This window comes from Vipera berus (assembly GCF_964194415.1).
Source record: "Vipera berus genome assembly, chromosome: 4".
Taxonomy (NCBI): Eukaryota; Metazoa; Chordata; class Lepidosauria; order Squamata; family Viperidae; genus Vipera; species Vipera berus.
Window position 1 is genome coordinate 121,163,673 of NC_138206.1, and position 20,772 is coordinate 121,184,444.

Genomic DNA, 20,772 nt, shown 5'->3' on the forward strand with positions numbered 1-20,772 from the left:
ACAATGGCGCTGAAAAAAAGCAACTTACGACCGTTTTTTCCACCTACAACCATGGCGGTGTCCCCGTGGTCACGTGATCAAATTCAGATGCTTAGCAACTGGCATGTACTTATGACAGTCGCAGTGTCCTGGGGTCACGGTGATCCCCCTTTGCGACCTTCTGACAGGCAAAGTCCGTGGGGGAAAGGCAGACTCCCTTCACATCCAGGGTCACTAACTCAACAAATGCAGTGGTTCACTTAACAAATGTGGCAAGAACCATCATAAAATGGGAGGCGACATAAATTCGGGCTGGGTGGCAGTCGTAAGGTGAAGACTATCTGTAATGTCAAGGAAGGATGGAGAAGCAGCTTCGAAATTTTAGACACTTTAGTTAGGATTGGGACATGAAGGCTGAGATAAGAAATTGTGGGAAATCACACACACACACCGAGAAGGAAATACTAAAAGGGCAGAAAAATATATTTCCTCAAAGGATCTTAAAGAGGCAGAAAAGCATGCCCAGTTTTCATAATAGCCCCAGGTCTCCCTCCCCCAGGCGGAAACCAGCTCTGTAGAAATGCAGATGTGATAATCCATTCAGGAAGGTTGGAGGCCTCCAGCTCGAAGATTAAGAAGACAAAGACACCTAAAATCTACATACCCCACCCAAACTCTAAGATGGGACATAATAGGATTAACCCACAGATGCCAAAGGGGCACACTCAGACTCAGGTCAAAATATGTGACACAGGAAATACAAAGCCTCAAACAACTCCAAACAAAAGGCTCCAGAGGGTATAAAAACCCACTCCTTACATGTGCTCACTCTTTTTTCTTCCAGAGCCATCTTCCTGTCTGGCTCTCCTCTTCCATAAACTGCAACCTTCTTCCTAAAGCAGTCGCCATGTCGTTTATTCCCGGCTTGGACTGAACCCTGATGAAGACTTTTCCTTCAACAAAATTATACATCTTGGCTCTCCAACCTAGTTTTGGGGTTTCTACATAGAGAATCTCTACATTTCTGAGGTGGCGTCTTCCCTGCCACGTTTGGAGTCATCAAAACCTCATTTCAAGATATTCTACTTCTATTTCCCTGTTGACAATACAATCGTAAAGCTTAAAAATGAGAAAGTGACACCTTCTGTTTTTTTTCTCAGTTATCATCTTCCTAACTGGGTTGCGACTCAACAGTTTTTTCTCCAGGAAGGCTGCGAATCTCACTGCTTAAGACTTACTAGCAAACTAAGACTTTTCTTTGCCATAAAAAAAAGAGAGACAAATATATAAAGGCGACCAAGTTTCAGAATTGCAAAAGGCTTGGTGCTTCTTACCAAGCAGTAGCTGAACAGCCACGTATAACAGAAGGACACTACAATAAGCACCATTAAATATTCATCAGCAAACACCTGCGGATTTATCTCCTGTCATATAAAATTTTCATTAACCAGATGCAACATTTTGTCTTGTCAATAAGTAAAAGACTGAAAATCACCTTTCTTTCTTTCTTTCAAATTATACAGCACGGATGAAAAGAAGTGTGCTGTTTCTCAAAGACATCCCCCCAAATACTAGCCTTATAACAGGGGTCCCCAAACTTGGCCACTTTAAGACCTGTGGAATTCAACTCCCAGAATCCCCCAGCCAGCCATGGGGGTGGGGCATGAAGGGACTCATGACTGATGACATGTTTGAACCTTCCCCTCTGGCTCAGCCTGGTCATCTCCTACAATTCTCAGAGAACAAAGCAAGACCTGCTTTGGAACTCTCAGAAATTATATTTCATATGGATGGATGAATTGGATGGATGGATGGATGTACTGGATGAACGGATTGGATGGATGGATTGGATGGATGGATGGATGGATGAATTGGATGAATTGGATGGATGAATTGGATGGATGGATTGGATGGATGAATTGGATGGATGGATTGGATGGATGGATGGATGGATGGATGGATGAATTGGATGAATTGGATTAATTGGATGGATGAATTGGATGGATGGATTGGATGGATGAATTGGATGGATGGATGGATGGATTGGATGGATGGATTGGATGGATGGATTGGATGGATGGATTGGATGGATGGATTGGATGGATTGGATGGATGGATTGGATGGATGAATTGGATGGATGGATTGGATGGATGAATTGGATGGATGAATTGGATGGATGGATTGGATGGATGGATGGATGGATGAATTGGATTAATTGGATGAATTGGATGGATGGATGGATGGATGGATTGGATGGATGGATGGATGGATGGATGGATGGATGGATTGGATGGATGGATGGATGGATGGATGGATTGGATGGATGGGTGGGTGGATGATACAGGTCATCACCTCCCTACTCCATGTACTTAGTGGGGATGGGTATTGATCTGCAGAGGACATCCCATTCTTCAAAGATCTTGGTTGGTGGAAAAGGAAGCATCATGCAGATACTTCTTGGATTTTTGTAGCACCCAACTGCATTATGGAAGACAATCTGTATCACCGGTTCAGCACCACTTAAACAAGAAAGAAAGAAACCGTTGCCCCCATTGCAAAAATCAATCCATGTCCTCTTAATTTACTACAGAAAGGAAAAGAGAATTCAGGACCTGAGATGCAGGATAAGCAAATTAATTAGTGCAGTGAAACTGAATTAAAACTTAAATACATTAGTGCAACTGGGACCTAAATGTTAATGGCTATTAAACTGGCTGGAAATACCAAAGAAAGCATCCATCTCACCAGGATACCAGCGTAGACAAGGCAGGATATATAGCTTTACCATTGCATGGAAGGACAATAAGAACTACTCTGTATCCCTTCAAGAATGCAGCTTGAAGATGCTAAGAGATGGTCTCATGCTTGTAAGACTGGATGAAAGACACAGAATAATAAAGTTGGAAAGGACCATGGCAGTCTTCTAGTCAAGCTTGAACAGGAGATGCTATACCATTTCAGACAAATCATTGTTTAATCTCTTCTCAAAAGTCTCCAGTGTTGGAGCACCCACAACTTCTGGAGGTGAGTTGTTCCACTGATTAATTGTTATCACTGCCAAGAAGTTTCTCCTTAGTTCTAGGTTGCTTCTCTCCTTGATTAGTTTCCATCCATTGCTTCTTGTCCTGCCTTTAGGTGCTTTGGAGAATAGGTCGACCCCCTCTTCTTTGGAGCAGCCCCTCAAAGATTGGAAGACTGCTATCATGTCACCCCTGGTCCTTCTTTTCATGAGACATCAGGCTCATGCTGAGGAGGATCATCTCCATTGCTTGTGTTCTGTTCTAGGTTGCCAGTCCTTGTTGAGGGATGAAACAAAATTGGGCAAACTACAATTTGGGCCAGAAATATAGTTTCCTGAACAGTTTAAGATTCGAATATATTTGTCAGGCTCCCAAGAAGCAAGGACAACATGTAGAATTACTTCTGAGCCCTTTCCTTTGTGGTCCTTCACCTACAGACAGAAATCTCGCCAAATTAAAGCCGCAGACCTCCTCCTGGGAATCCAGACTACAATCCACCACATCAGTTCTATATAGTTATAGGTTTGTGGATTGATCGACAAAGGTGTTCTTATTTTTAAAGCCATGTTGAACATCAGTAGTTTTTCACAGTACTGGCTAAAATGAGTATGAAATGAAGAGTGAGAACAATCAGCCAGCTTGTCTTCAGAGGTTGTGGGTGCTCCATCACTGGCGGTTTTTAAGAAGAGACAGGACAGACCTGAAATTGTAACAGGTCTCTTGCATGACCAGAGGATTGGATTAGAAGACCCCCAAGGTCCCTTCAATAATGTTCTATGAAATGTTTTGTTACGATGAAGGTTCATCTAGTAACTTCTTAGACAGGCTCCTGTTATTAGATGGGACTTTTGAAGATAACCCTTCAGATGGTTATCTTTGGAGCAGAAATGCACTGTCACTCTGATACAGGTTGATGGACTGCACAATTAAAGACTCAACAGTGATATTTTAGTGTAGCCATCAAAGTGCTGCTCTGATCAACTATATCTCTTGTCTGCCTTGATCACTTTCTGGATCAGAGTTCATCAAACTTTAAGATGGATGGAGTTCAACTCCCAGAATTCCCTAGCCCCATTATGGGAGTTGAAATCCACTCATCTTGAAGCTGAATTCTGGGAGTTGAAGTCCACACTGTTCTACATTGGAATGACATGGCTCACTTTCTTCCAGTTCTTTGTCACAAGTGACCACCTGGAGATTCAGTTGGAACTGAAGAAGCTTTTTGGATTAGAAGCAAAATGTTTTCAAGGGAAGAAACCAAGAAAGTCCAGTTGCCTTTTGGAAAAGCACCTTTAGGACAACCACGACCTGGTTGATTGAGAGTCTCCATAGAGATTTCTCCACCTGGAGATCATCACCACTGAACAGAATGGGACATTGCAAATAGGTCTCTATTAGGGACTGAGAAAGTTTTATATTTTCAGATCCTAACGTTTTGTCAGACGCCAAAGGATAGCTGCAGATAGTTTTGCTCCAATTTCATCTTCAGCAAATTAACATCTGAAGAACTGAACTCAACCAAGTAATTTCCCAAGATTGAGCAATGATAGGGATGGGCAGGAAAATTAATTATCCCGATATGCATTAATAACAATATTAATTATAATCCTGACATTATTTTGCCACTGAATTAATAGGCTGCCAAAGTGTCGTGATTTTCCCCTCCCCCCCCCTCCTTTGGGGACCTCAAATAATGCTTGACAGAGCCTTTAATGAAGTTGTAACTCTTCACCAGAGAACTTCAGAAGCAAGCTGAAGCGTTTAGGTGGCAGATAGTAGATGGTGGGCCTTCAAATGATGAACAGGCACTTTTCTTCATGGTGGCCTCGCTACCTGACTACCAGGAGAAGGCCCTAGTGGACAGAAGAAGGGCAAAAATGAAGTGCTTTTCCAAAGAGTCCATCTCTTCAAGAGCAGAGGTCAAGTCAAGAGTGTTGAACGACAGGGAAACCTGCAAATAAGTTGCTTGGTAGACAGATTTTCTGAAGGAAGGCTGTAGATAACTGTTATTATCCTTGCAGAAAAAGCCAACTCACAACTACGTTTGATGGCTGTCACTATCCATTTCCCATAAAGAGAAAGATGGCCTCCGAAGGCCGAAACACAGATGTTGATCTCCTTAGAATGATGCTGTTTGGGTCAACTAGCAGCCAAGAACTCTTCAATCACCAGAAGAACGGAGCAATTTCAGAGCTGGCATTGAGGGATGGTGGAGCAAAAGCTAATAGTTTGATTCAAGTGGGAAGCAGAGATGGATTTTGTGAGAAAAGAATATATATGAGAAGGAAGCACTTTACTTTTATGGAGAATAAAAAGGGTCGGATCACTGCGCAAGGTACATACGTCTCCTGCTTGACCGACAGCTGCAGGGGGGGAAAAAAACACCCTGCTTCAAGATATTTTTTTTCAATCTAAATTTTTAACCGGTTGAAAACCATATCAGCAAAGAAAGAAATAAAACAAGGAAGACTCATGAATAAATAAGAACGACAATAGAAAAGGAAAGAGAAATGGAAAAGGTTATAAATAAGTAGCTTTCCAATCTTTTTTTTAACAGCAGTTATAAATGCATTTATACAGGTAGTCCTTGACTTAGGACAGTTCCTTTAGTGACCATTTGAAATTATGACGCCAAAAAAAGTGAGTTCTGATCGTTTTTCACACTTATGACTGTTGCAGAATCCTCGTGCTCACGTGATCAAAATTCAGACGTTTGGAAACTGGCATGTACTTATGACAGTTGCAGTGTCCCAAGGAATCAAATAATCCCTTTTGGGACCGTCTGACAAGCCAAGTCAACAGGAAAACCAGATTTGCTTAACAAGAGTGTCGTTAACTTAACAACTGCAGTGATTCGCTTAGCCGCTCTGGCAAGAACGGTCGTAAAATGGAGCAAAACCCACTTGACAATTGCCTCACTTAGCAACGTAAATGTTGGGCTCGATTGCATTCGTAAATCAAGGACTTCCTGTATTTGACCTTCTCTCTCTCTAAAGTTGCATCACAGTTCCCTTCTTTCCCTGAACTATTTTTTTCTAACAAATTTAGGTGTTGACCTTGCTATAATAGAACGAGTTAATTCTGTCCTCTCTGCTTAATTCCATCATGGTCACCGTTCCTCCGTTTCCAAAGTCTTTCCGTTTTTGCCCAAGAGTCTCGCGAGAGTGATCGCACACGTAAAACCTGCTCTGAGACTTTTTTTCCAGGGGAATCGGTCCACAAATGTTGTGGATAAATCAATAACGTTCTTTTTGTGTTCGGAGGTTGATGGGAACAGTAACGGCGGCCTCACCATAGCATGGACGGGACAAGCAAGGATTGGAATGGATACCGGCAGATAAAAGCCAGCCATGTTTTTCAGGAAGCATTTAGCAACAGACCAGGAACAACTTGGAAAACGGCATCCAGTTTTGGTCGCCACAATATGAAAAGGTAATGAGACTCTAGAAAGAGTGCAGAGAAGAGCAACAAAGATGATTAGGGGACTGGAGACTAAAACATACGAAGAACAGTTTCAGGAAATGGGTATGCCTAGTTTAATGAAGAGAAGGATGAGGGGGACGTGATAGCCAATGTTCCAAGATCTCAGGGGCTGCCCCAAAGAAGAGGGGGTCAGCTTATTTCCCAGAGCACCAGAAGGCAGGACAAGAAGCAACGGATGGAAACTAACCAAGGAGAGATCCAATTAAAGAACTAAAGAGGAATTTTCTGGCAGTGAGAACAATTAACCAGTGGAACAACCTGCCTCCAGAAGCGGTGAATGCTCCAACACTGGAAGTTTTTAAGAAGAGACTGGTCAGCCATTTGCCTGAAATGGTATAGGGTTTCCTGCCTGAGCAGGGGGTTGGACTAGATGACCTCCAAGGTCCCTTCCAACTCTGTCGTTCTGTTATTCTTTCTACCAAAAAGTCGAAGTCCGATGTGCTTTGGAGGAAGCACCAGACTCTCCTGTATCCAGGCACAGATGCCAAATCACGATGAATGTGATATTCTAGGAGACTGACTGAGGCGCGTAAAGGCTTGCCACTCAGCTGCCTAAGAAACTCTTGTGAAGAGCTAGCTTGAAAAGGGGAATTTTCAAAGGCTTAGCCATTTACTGAGCAATTTCCCGGCTGCTGATAGCTGACAAGCAAAGGCCTGGGGAATTCCTGAGCTCCTGAAGGAAAGGCAGGATGTGCAGTATGTCTCACAAACAAATGCGTAACAGCACATCCCACTTGTGAGGCGCTACGGGGGCCAGGCCGCAATACAAGGCTACATTAAAAAAACAACGAACGCTTGGAACCCCTTTCATTCACAAAATCTCTTTTTTCACTGGAAAAAAAAAGAGAGAGGTGTATTTAACAAGTCTGTCTGCACAAAGGCTCTTATCGGTGGATACAGCTTGAGCTCATCGTTTGCCTTGCTTGGAAAGGTAACAATTCAGTGGCTAAAATGCCTGTTTTATACCTAAAGAGGACTTTGAATGTCCACCCACCTCAGGCTTCCCTCCCCATCACAAAATCTGCACAAACACGTATTCTGAGGATTGCCATTAATAATTTAGAGACCTTATTCAGAATAATAATAATAATAATAATAGTAATAATAATAATAATAATAATAATAATAATAATAATAATAATAATAATAATAATAATAATAATAATAATAATAATAATAATAATATGGCATTCACAACATTAAGGAATATTTCAGGTTTGAACAATGCTTCCAGTCCAACACTGGAAGATTTTAAGAAGAGACTGGACAGCCATTTGCCTGAAATGGTGTAGGGTTTCCTGCCTGAGCAGGGGGTTGGACTAGATGACCTCCAAGGTCCCTTCCAAGTCTGTCGTTCTGTTATTCTGTCTACCAAAAAGTCGAAGCAAGAGAAGTCCGACGTGCTTTGGAGGAAGCACCAGACTCTCCTGTATCCAGGCACAGATGCCAAATCACGATGAATGTGATATTCTAGGAGACTGACTGAGGCTTGTAAAGGCTTGAATAATAATAATAATAATAATAATAATAATAATAATAATAATAATAATAATAATAATAATAATAATAATAATAATAATAATAATAATATGGTATTCACAAAATTAAGGAGTATTTCAGGTTTGAACAATGCTTCCAGCCCTATTATTCTATGTTCTATAGAAAACATCCAGGTAGCCTCTTATATACAGGAGGTGCTCATTTTTATAGCATTCCAGGTTAAGTCCTAAATTGACCCATGAAACCCAGGTACTTTTGGATGCCATCTGGGAATTCTACAAGGGTTAGTACCTCTTTGTAATGCCTTGGTAAAGCCACACTTGGAATCCTGCATCCAATTTTGGTCGCCACAATGCAAAAAAAAAGAAAAAGATGTTGAGACTCTGGAAAGAGTCCAGAGAAGAGCAACAAAGATGATCGGGGGACTGGAGGCCGAAACATATAAAGGAACAGTTGCTGGAATTGGGGATGTCTAGTTTAATGAAGAGAAGGATTGTGGGTGACATGATAGCAGTGCTCCAATATCTCAGGGGCTGCCCCAAAGAAGGGAGTCAGCTTATTCTCCAAAACACCTGAAGGCAGGACAAGAAGCAACGGATGGAAACTAGTCAAGGAGAGAAGCAACCTGGAACTAAGGAGAAACTTCCTGGCAGTGAGAACAATTAATCACTTGCCTTCAGAAGTTGTGGATGCTCCACCACTGGAGGTTTTTAAGAAGAGACTGGAGAGTCATATGTCTGAAATTGTACAGGCTCTCCTGCTTGAGCAAGGTGTTGGACTAGAAGACCTCCAAGGTCCCTCCCAACTCTGTTATGCTATTACTCTGTTAGAAGCGGCTGATCCATCACATATGGAGGGCAACTATACTAAATGATGCAGGAACAGGTCACGTAGAATGATAATTCGTAAGTTGTATTCCACAGAACAATAGTGCTTCTCCTCAACCTGAGCAGGTCTTGTCAAACCACCATGAATGAAGATAGTTCTTCTCAGACATCACATTAAGACAACTAGGAAAAGTTGAACGCCATCGAAGGAAAGCAAACAACAGCTAGTAAGTGAAAAGGCATTGAAACTCCTACTGTCTTTCCTTTCAAGATATATATACGTGTAAATGGATTGTAACTACTCTGTATACAGGTTGTCCTTGACCTATGATCGTGATGGAGCCTGAGGCTGTAAAATGAGTCATCATGTGACCAATCGGATTTTGTGACTTTTTTTGCAGCAATCGTTAAGCGAAAATGGAAGCAAACATCTGAAAAGCAATCAGATGACTGCAAGGTGTGGAAGGCCAAAACTTTGGAACTGGGTCATAAGCATTTTAGGGGGGCCCATTATAACTTCAAATGGTTTCTAAGCAACCAGCCATAACTTGAGGATGACCTGTGATCGGTGCCAAGTATCAGAATAAATTTTGTCTCGTCTTTCATTAAACAAGACATGGACCCAACAGGCCATCTATGCAAGCCTGCTCATCCAATTAAGATGTATAATTGATGTCTTAAACACAAGGGGAAATTATGACGATTATTGTTTTATTTCTATGTCCTCATTTTTTTCTTTCCCCCCCCCCACAAAAAAATGTTTGACTTTATACAACGTTGCAAACTTTAGAAAACATCGATTCAAAAGCAAACCTGATAACCGTGATTTCAAAAAAGTATTGCAAACGGCTCTAATCGCATTTAAAAATCATGGCCTATTCCGTCTGCAAACTGCAGTTGTACCTAAGCAATGTCTCAGGTGAAATATTATACGCAATCTGGATGATTTATTTCCAAAACACACTAAAGCAGGCTAATTTGGGGGTGCCTGACATTCAATGTTTCCAAAGAAATGATTGTTCTACATCTGCTTCTTAGTTTATGTACTTGTGTACATTCTGTTGCTGAGAACCGTTAAATATTTTATATTTAATCATGGCATATGAAATGTTTGCACATTAGATTGGGCATGAATAAAACATCATCCCAATAATCATCGCTCATAGTTTTCAGAAACTATGTCCCGTGTAACCTGGGGGGGTGGGGGTGGGGAAAGCTAGGTTTAATTTTTCTTCCTTTTGATTGTAAGAATGTGTTTTCACTCCTGAAACGGTCACTGTGTTTTTATTATAAGATGACAAAGGAAATTCAAGAGGGCCATTATTCTGATTATTGTTTTATAAGGAAGGGCCATTAAGGCAATACAGCTGATTGCAATTTCTCCAAAAGAAAAGAGGCCAGCACTTAAAATACTAGAAGGAACTCATCTGCTAAGTGTGTGCATTTGCAGAAAATCAATGGGATGCGGTGGCTGCCAAAACTTTGCACCAGATTCCTCTTTCTGGACTGAAATCCACTTTTGAGAATGAATAGGTTTGGGTAATAAAGAACCCTACAATTTGCATATCACCCTTGATGTTTTGCCTCTCTATTTATCGTGATGGCCTCCCCTTCAAACACATGCTGCATCCACAAGGCGGCTGGCACAAAACCATCTACAATTAGTCCTCCACTTCCACTTCATTCAGCGACTGCGGTTACAACCGCACTGGGGAAAGGGACTTTGTCACCGTCTATGGAGATTCTCCGTCATCCAGGTCCTGGTTGTCCCGAAAGTGCTTTTTTGCAGGAGGCAACTGGACTTCCTTTGTTCTCCTTTGAAGACGTTAAGCTTCTCATCCAAGAAGTTTCTTCAATTCTGACTGGGTGGTGGGGAATGGAAGGATCTGGTCAAACGTGAAGAAGCTTCTTGGATGAGAAGCAAAACGTCTTCAAAGAAAAACAAGAAAGCCCAGAGGTCTCCTGAAAAAAGCACCTTTGGGACAACCATGGCTTGGAGGATGGAAAATCTCCGTAGACGTTTAGCCACGCGCTTTGGGACGAACATCATTCGAAGGGTGCATGAACGGATTTCCAGAAAACATGGCAGACTACAGAAACCATCTGCGCTTCAGTTTGAGATGCAGACCACACAGACACATCCCCAACAGCCTCCGCGTGTCTCCAACAGTGAAGGGAGCCAGGGCAGAAAAAGATCATGTCCTTCATATTCTCTTGACTGGACATTAGGACCTTCACTGCCCTGATAGTAAAAGTGATGTTTTGATCGCAAGCATTCTATTTAAATTCATCAAGTTGCATAGCTACATTTCATGCACCTGAAAGCAAGACAAGAATCAATGAATGGAAACTAATTGAGGAGAGAAGCAACCTAAAACTAAGGAGAAATTTCCAGACAATGAGGACAATTAATCAGGAGAACTGTGGGTGCTCCAACACCGGAGGTTTTTAAGAAAAGACTGGACAGCCATTTGTCTGAAATGGTATAGGTTCTCCTGCTTGAGCAGGGGGTTGGACTAGAAGACCTCCAGGGTCCCTTCCAACTCTGTCATTCTGTTTATAAATTTCATAGTCGTTGTATGCAGTATGTAAAAACCTGTAGCAGTTCATCTGCCCTGAATCTTCCACCCTTTGGATTCAAGAGAGGTCTCAAATTTAAAAAAAAGAATAATTGCCCAAGTGCCTGTTATATCATTCCTTTCTTGCCTCGAATATAGTCAAATAAAACCCTTTGGAGATACTTGTAATCCTGCCAGCATTTTTCTGCCCTTTTTCTAACTGTACAAGATCGGTGTTTTTTTAAGGTGCCTTCAAAATATTTGTCCAAACCATATATTTGCGTTAACTCTTTTACCACTCTGACAGCTTGATTTGATTTTTTTTTTTAATTCTCATCTTCATGACACTCAATACATAATTTCTCTGTTGGAGACAGATTTATTGGGTCATCAAGTTACCTGCAACATCTGAGGATCTTGTTCCTTGTCACTCACCAATACCTGAGGAACTATCAGTGCTTCTACGAAGACAGAAATTGCTGCCTCAATTTCCTCTCCTGGCCTCGGCTTAAATATAAATGCTGTTGTTCGTGCCAGCAGGCAGAGGTAATACAGGAAGTCCTGGACTTATGATAGTGACCGCTCAAAGTTGCAACAGCACGGAAAAAGTGACTTACAACCATTTTGCATACTTAAGGTCGTTGCAGCAGCCCTGCGATCACGTGATCCAAATTTAGGCGCTTAACAACTGACTCGTATTTATGATGGTCGCAGAGTCCCAAGGTCACGTGATCCCCTTCGGCGACCTTCCAACAATCAAAAGTCCATGATTCACTTAACAACCGTGTTACTAACTTAACAATCGCGGTGATTCCCTTAACAACGGTGGCAAGGAAGGTCGTAAAATGGGGCAAAGCTCACTTAAGAAGTGTCTCGCTTAGCAACAAGAAAGTTGGGCTCCATTGTGGTCATAAGTCAAGGACTACCTATATCGCCCAACTACTTTTCTCCATTCCTCTATTTTCTTCAGCTCCACTCGCAAACACAGTAACGTGGCTCACCTTGAGATTGAAAGGGCCTGCTCCTTGTTCTTCCCAATATATATGAAACAACAGAAAAAGTCTAGATGGCAACTACTTACCCACCGGACCGCAAGCCTATCCCCATGAAAACCACTCACACAACAATAACGCACTTCACAGAGCTAACTGGGTTTACTTACATTGAGTGAGGATGCCCGTCAGGGCGTTCTTGAAGTTCTCCTTGGCCTGCTCCATCTCTTGTTCGTGATTGGCTTTTTCGTTCATGAGCCGACGGACGTGGCTGTTGGCCGATTGCACCATGGAGTAGAACTGGTTAGACGTGCGGCGGTTCACCTCCCCTCGTTCGATCCAGGTAAGTAGCACTACTATAGCCTCGGAGAATTTGCTGTCATCTGGAACAAAACCCATTCAAGAGAAGCTAAAATTACGGTCACGTTCTTTGTCTGTGAATGGATTTCAGCCCTTACGAATTGTCCTGTTAACAATATTTATGACGTATCTTAGACTCGTTCGGCTTCGCCCTCCTAATATAAACCTTTATAAATTGCTCTCTGAAGCACTGATTATCACGAGGGCCAGACAATGTTGTGGCTTGAATTTTCATTCACTCCTCATGCTGTCGTTGCTGTGTGAAGTAGGTTCACTCTGGGAATAATTAAACACAAAGTATTTTTTAAGATTCCACCCAACCGGAGTCAAAAGAAGACAAAGCTTTTTTCAGCTCCACAGTTCATCTTTCCAATAGGATCCGTGAGTGTGCAACTGTTTTACAAGCACCCCTGCAAACACAAGTGACTCCAAATGAGAGGTTTCTATCAATATCACGCTGCGGTGAGATCCGTGTGAAGTAGAAAATATGTTGTGTTGGTGTATAAAACTCCCTGGTTTCCATGGGAAAGAAAGATGAGATGTAAAAATATTATTTTTGTCTCTCCTTAATGGTGGATCCTCAAACATAAGCCAGAGCTACATCTATGAATCAATCATTAGGGATGATTCCGAGATGTAACTCTGTTTCAATATCCAGCTTGAGAATCTAAATAAAACTCCAGATTAATTCCATTTCTGAAAAATCTTACTGTTTATTGAATACACTGCTTGGTTATGTCAAAGCAAAACTAACTCTGAGGTTCCCACACCAATTCATAGACATAAACAATAGTTTTCCCAGCCAGCTCCCAACATTTTATGTAATCCATATCAACAACTCCACTTTGTTATGGGAACCGTCTGCTTCAAATCCACACCTGTTCTGGTGTCCTTGACAAGGCTTCAGGCTCCCACAGTCTGCAGCTGAATCAAAGAAGTTTCATTCCTCCATATACCCATTTGACAGTAACACCTCCCACCCACTTACTGTAAAGGCGAGATGAAATGCAGAAACACGTAGCTGCCAAAGTTTCATCCTTGACACTCTGGCTTATGTTTGAGGATAGACCATTAGAGTGAGGTTGACCCTTACTCTGACTGAACTGAAGAAGCTTCTTAAATGAGAAGCAAAACATCTTCAAGGGAAAAAAACCCCAAAAAAAGTCCAGTTGCCTTTTGTAAAGCACCTTTGGGACAACCATGACCTGGATGATTGAGAATGACCATAAACACTCTGAATCAATCTCCCATGTCTAAGAAAGATTGAAAAAACTCACAAAGGCATCAACTGTCTGGGGAAGGGATCCTTGTGGACCAGCAGTGTGATCTCCAGGACCTTTGAGGAGATCAAGGGCTCCATCCCAACACCAACTCTTTCATTCCACCTGGGTCTTCTCCTCACCTTAAACTCCATTGACCTCCATGCCAGAAACTTCCTAAACTCTGGATTTAGCATTTACTATTGCAATGAATATTATTTACTATTCATTACTGGTGGAGAGACAAATGAGATTGCAAGCAAGTAGACCTAATGAAGTTTTCATATTCCAAAGGCACAACAACAATAGGTGACCTGAGCATAAATAAAAGTCTGTAAACTCGCTGAGTTTATGGAGTTCCTCAGTCAAAGCTGCTCCATCCTGCCAGGAGGTTACTCAGCAGTCTGCATATTAACAACTGACTCATCCATCTAAGGTTCTCATTCCCCTTTGACTTCTGTTCTTTACATATCCCAGTCCAGCAAAAGGCTGAGCCCAGTCCCAGATGAAGCAACACAGGGTTGACATGAAGGTCCTTGGGGCTCTCTGAGCTTGGTCAGTTTCTTGAAAATGTTTCATTACCCAACTAGGGTGGTGGTGGTGGTGGTGGTGGTGGTGGTGGTGGAGGAGGAGGAGGAGGAGGAGGAGGAGGAGGAGGAGGAGGAGGAGGACTGTGGGATCCTTGGTACTCCCCGAGCTTTGTTCCTTTCTTGCAGACATTTCATTACACAACCAGGGAACATCACCAGCACTACAAGGGGGCAGTGTTTGCAGAGTGGTAGTGGTGGTAGTGGAGGAGGAGGAGGAGGAGGAGGAGGAGAACTTTGGCATCCTTGTGCTCTCTGTGTCAACAGTCCAACAATTAAATCCCAGCAGGCATTACTTTATTGAGTACAGCATCTCAGAACTGAAGAAGTGAAACCAACTCTGAGGTTTCCTGCATGAAAGCTTGCTTAGTTAAACACTGGATTCCCACTTCCCCACCCACCGGGTGTTCACATTGTCCAATAGTAATATTTCTTTTTGTTATGGGAACAGTTCATTTCTCCATCGAGCACCTGTGGCAGGGACATTGGGTTGTTGCAGGCTCTCATGGTCCACGAACGGCTTCTTGGCATTCCATTCCATTCCATTCCCACTCCTCTTTTCTTCAGGCAAGATAACGAAGCTAATAGCCTTTGTTTCCTTGCAGATCTTTCATTATCCAAACTAGGTAACATCATCTAATACTGATAGTGTTACATAGTTTGGTAGTGAAACGTTTACGAGGAAACCACAAAAGCTCAGAGAGCAGCAAGGACCCCACAGATCAAGCATTCGTTCATGTTGAGAAGCCTCCTAGAGTATGAATATGACTTTTCTGAGAAATTTGCACACTTAATCAATTCCGTAGGCATCGATCCTGCGGAAAGGATAAATGGTTGCAAAATGTTTGAAAAGAATCAGGTAATCAACCTCTGGATGCCGGAATCCATTTTTGTGATGAGTCACTGCAAGGGCTGGTCTTACAACAAGGAGAAAGTAAATTGTGCTATTTTTGAAGGTTTCCCCAAAAGGTTTTGGGTGAAGAAAGCCACGCTCTTCTTCCATCAACGCATTTTATGAACATCCAGACTGAAGGATGCACCTCAAAAGAGGCTGCTTTTGGCTTCCATCTTTGCCGAAGCCAATTAAATAAATCAAAGCCGCTGCTGGCAAAAATAAAATTATCAGAAAGCACTTTTAATCTTGATTGCTCAGCTGAAGATGTAAATATCTGCAACTCTTATCAGCACCTCTAATGAAAACTTCATTTACAACATTATTATTCTGTTGCATCGGGAAATCTCGAATCATTTTGCAGGTAAGAACAGAAGTGGCCGTTATAAAATTGCAACTCTCTTAGCTTTCCGTTCAGGCAAAATGTTTATTACAGAATCATCCCAGCCTCCCAGTTATTTTCTCTTCCAATTTCTCCTATCCTTCCCATCTGCCTATCTTGGAAGTGTTTGGAAACCCAGGCTTGTAGTTACGGTATAAGTTGGGGTGTGGTAGAGGTTTTGCGCTTTTGTGTGTTGGGGAGGGGGAGGCTGTCTAGAGGACTAAGTAGTTCCCGAATGAAAATGCCAAGTCCACATCTAATTAAAGGTAACATTTAATACATGCCAAGAAACTGCAAAGGCTTGTCAGCCCGTTAATGGTTAATTGAGGGTTCTTAAGGAGAAGTAAAAAGAAACTTCCTTGGTTGTATAATTAGGAGATATAAGTTGTTAAGATATAAGATATAAGCTATTCTCCAAAGCACCTGAAAGCAGGACAAGAAGCAACGGATGGAAACTAGTCAAGGAGAGAAGCAACCCAGAACTAAGGAGAAACTTCCTGATAGTGAGAACAATTAACCAGTGGAACAACCTGCCTCCAGAAGTGGTGAATGCTCCAACACTGGAGGTTTTTAAGAAGAGACTGGACAGCCATTTGTCTGAAATGGTGTAAGGTTTCCTGCCTGAGCAGGGGGTTGGACTAGATGACCTCCAAGGTCCCTTCCAACTTTATTATTAACAACCTGCCTCCAAAAGCAGTGAATGCTCCAACACTGAAGTCTTTAAGAAGAGACTGGACAGCCATTTCTCTGAAATGGTATAGGGTTTCCTGCCTGAGCAGGGGGTTGGACTAGATGACCTCCAAGGTCCCTTCCAACTTCTTCTTCTTCTTCTTCTTCTTCTTCTTCTTCTTCTTCTTCTTCTTCTTCTTCTTCTTCTTCTTCTTCTTCTTCTTCTTCTTCTTATTATTATTATTATTATTATTATTATTATTATTATTATTATTATTATTATTATTATTATTATTATTATTATTATTATTACACTTTAACAAGTGCTGGAGGAAAATTATTCACGGCAGTGCTGTATAACCTAATTTACCGGGTTATTTTTAAAATTCTAATTTCATCTTCTCCCTTTGCTTTCTAAAGCCACAAGTCAACTACCCGGTGGCTTACAAGCTGAAAGCATTTTTATTTTTATTTTTATTTTGCCAAAAATAGAACAGAGCACTTCCCTCTTTCCATAAACCCCTGCAATTCTCAAGCATCTCCCACAGTACATTGAATATTTGCTAGTGAAGTTATCTCGGAGAAGGCGAAACACAAAAACCAATTTTATAGCTACAGTAGGTTGGGTTTACGGTTTAGAGCATCGCTTCTTTGGAGAAAAACAACACGGTGTCAAGGCTACTAAGATTGGATGTTTTTGCTTTGACAACAGATGGAGATGCAACCATTTCCTTCTTATGTTTTCCCCACCATCCGGTCAAAGCTGAAGAAACTTCTTGGATGAGAAGTGAAACGCCTTTGAATAATAAACGAGAAAGTCCAGTTACCTCCTGAAAAAAAAAAACACTTTTGGGGCAACCGGGACTTGGATGACTGAGAATCTCCATGGATACAAGAGGGAAGCTCGAAAGTGCCCCCCCCAAAATTAAATGAAGACTTTGAACCTGCGGTTCTCCTTCTGTCAGTCAACAGGAAGCGCAAACCAATTCCTTCATAAGACGAGCAGGTGGGGAATACGAAAGGCAATCAGTAGAAAAAGGCATGAATAAGAATCTAAAATGTATAATTTCAAGCAGGCACTGGATTAAGTTCTGAGACTCCCCCTTGATAGTGAGAGACCTTGATGTATTTTTAAAACAAGTTGCCACAGATGTAAATGGAAAAGCAGAGTTGCCTTGGCACAGCGCCTCGATGAAATCTGTAGAAAAAAAAAGCGTCATATCCACTTAATTAAACAAAAGTTTTTTTAACCTTCTTAAAGGCATGCTGGGAAAGAAGCCCACCGTGTTTCTGTAAAATACTATATTAACCCCTTGAAATTCTGGATGGAGATTAAAATTCTTTAAAAATGAAAAAACTATTAAAATTCTTGATGGAGCAAGAAGGAACCCCTGACAGGGGGAGCAATTAACCAGTGGAACTGCTTGCCTCATTGCGGGCGTTCCATCACTCCAGGTTTTTAAGAAGAGATTGGACAGTCCCTTGTCTGGGATGGTAGAATTGGTCCTTGATTTACAACTGTTCATTTAGTAACCATGCAAAGTTACAACAGCGCTGAAGAAAATGACTTGTGTCCGTTTTTTTCACACTCATGACTGTTGCGGCCACGTGATCCAAATTCAGACACTTGGCAACTGGCATGTACGTGTGACGGTTGCATTGTCCCGGGGTCACGGGATCCCCTCTTGCGACCTTCTGACAAGCAAAGTCAACGGGGGGAGCCAGATTCGCTTAACAACCGGGTTACTCATTGAACAACTGCCGTGATTCGCTTAACCGCCGTGGCAAGAAAAGTCATAAGACAGGGCCAAACTCATTCAACTGTCTTGCTTAACAACAGAAAGTTTGGGTTCAGTCGTGATCAAAAGTCGAGGGCTACGTGTTTATAAGGTCTCCTGCCTCGGGCGAGGGGTTGGACCAGAAGACCTCCAAGGTCCTTTCTGTCATGGTTCCGACAGATGAAACTCTTCAAAAGAACTTCGAGGTATTGTTTACCTTAAAGAATCTTTATTTTGAGTAGCACTGCATAATCGCAGCCAAAAAACTGTGTTCCCCTTCCCTGGGCACATAGTATCAAAGCACAATTCCCTCCTCCAATTCCAAATCACATTCCCCAATTAGCTTGAAGCACCGGCTTCCTCTCCAGCTCTCCAGCCCGCCAATTCTTTATCAGCTCTGGGCTCAGTAACCTTGATTCTCACGCTAAGTTTAGTGTTGCTATGTCTAGCTGGACTCTTGTTCACATCCCTCCCTCCCAGCATCATCTAACTCTAAAAGCGAAAGGGAAAAGATGGCTACATTTCCATTTGTTGTCAGTGCAAAAACATCCGATATTAGCAGCGTTGACACCTTCCATTGCTATGATTCTATTTCTATTTAACGGGGTGATATAAAACCAGCTTAAATGCAGCGTGAATGGAAGCCCAGTGTACGAAGCTGCCGACAGGATCCAAGTGTCACCGCAGATCAAAACAGTGAGGCGCAGAATCGAAATCCCAGAAGAATTCTTAGTTGACTGAAAACACAAACGCCCCTTTCCTGCTGGGCTAACGCACAATATTTGCGGTCTGCAGTGACACCTCCGTCGCAGGCTTCAACTGTTACAAAATCTGCGAAGGACGCGTAATGGCGAGACAGCAGAAAGTTGTGACGGATCGCCTTCTCTCTGCCGAGTCCTGTACACAGAGTGGCAAATTGGATTTCACACCTCCTTAATGTGTAAAAAACTTCGACAACATTTAAGGTGAAGGAAATAACTGGGATATTTTGAAACGGATCGTCGAAGTGCAGAAAGAGGCAAGACGCCTTTTCAGATCACTCCTAGCCAAACAGCAGCTGTTGTCATACAGCGGAAGGAAAGAGACACATTTCATTAAATATTACTAAAAAGGTTTTTTAAAATAATAATAGTAACTCCCCGGTAACAAGCTTGCAGTGTTAGTGATGTTTTGACATCAAACGGAATCAGAAAGTGTTGTGTTACTTTTCAATTTGAGGGCTCAATTTCAGCTCTCTGCGCTTGTTTGTTTTCTGGCAGACGTTTCATTACCCAACTAGGTAACGTCATCAGATTCTTTGGTTGGGCTATTTACTAATGGCTCTTTGGCAGTTTCTGGATTGAGGTATTGCTTACTTACCAGACAGGCAAGACACCAGGATATAAACTGACAGCAAACCACACTCCCTACTAGAACTGATGATGTTATCTAGTTGGGTAATCAAACATCTGCAAGAAAAACCACCAAGCTCAGAGAGCACCAAGGAGCCGACAGTTGTCATCTCCTCCTCCTCCTCCTCCTCCTCCTCCTCCTCCTCCTCCTCCTCCTCCTCCTCCTCCTCCTCCTCCTCCTCCTCTCCACAAGCCCCACTCCCTTCTAGCACTGATGATGTTACCTAGTTTGGGTCATGAAGCATCTACAAGAAAAACCACAAAACTCAGAGAGCACCAAGTCCTCCTCCTCCTCCTCCTCCTCCTCTTCCTCCTCCTCCTCCTCCTCCTCCTCCTCCTCCTCCTCCTCTCCACAAGCCCCATTCCCTTCTAGCACTGATGATGCTCCCTAGTTTGGGTCTTGAAGCATCTGCAAGAAAAACCACCAAGCTCAGAAAGCACCAAGTCGTCTCCTCCTCCCCCTCCCCCTCCCCTCCCCCTCCTCCTCCTCCTCCTCCCTTTCTTCTTCTATGCAAGCCCCACTGCCTTCTAGCACTGGTGATATTCCCTAGTCATGAAGCGTCTGCAAGAAAAACCACCCAGCTCATAGAGGACCAAGTCTCCTCCTCCTCCTCCCCCTCCTCCTCCTTCTCTTCTCCTTCTCTTCCTCCTCCTCCTCCACCTCCACCTCCTCCTCAAACCCCGTTCCCTTCTAGCACTGATGATGTTCCCTAGTTGGGTCATGAAACGCCTGCAAGAAAATGTTCTCCTGGGTTGGTACCTTTCAATTTTTCAGCCAGGAGGGAGGCCTCGTGTTCCGAATAGTGCATTATGATGGGAGGCGAAGGGGGACGTATCCGGTCCTCTTCCATTTTGCGACGGTGCCGTTCTTCCCTCGCCAACATCCTCTGCTTGCACTCCCATTCGTAGAAGTCATCCCGGGCCTGAGCAAAGTCAACGTGAAGGCGGCCGGAGTCCTTCTTATCTGTGCTTGATCCTAATCGCATGCGGTAACCTGAAAACGAGAAACCCCAAAAATAAAAATTTAAAAAAATAAAGCAGTTCTTTCTACTTCAGGTTTTTCTTCTTGTTGTTGTTCAATAAGTTATCAAGTG

The 20,772-nt window shown here is 42.6% G+C and overlaps 1 protein-coding gene across 1 annotated transcript in view; it reads right to left on the minus strand.

Annotated features, from left to right (window-relative positions):
• Nucleotides 1-20,772, minus strand: part of ENOX1 (ecto-NOX disulfide-thiol exchanger 1) — a 289,641-nt gene that overhangs the window by 83,192 nt on the left and 185,677 nt on the right. Inside the window, exons 7-8 of the mRNA XM_081328001.1 lie at nt 20,439-20,672; nt 12,531-12,743 (exon numbers count right to left, since the gene is read on the minus strand). Coding sequence (XP_081184127.1) covers nt 12,531-12,743; nt 20,439-20,672 — 447 coding nt within the window. The remainder of the gene's footprint in view (nt 1-12,530; nt 12,744-20,438; nt 20,673-20,772) is intronic.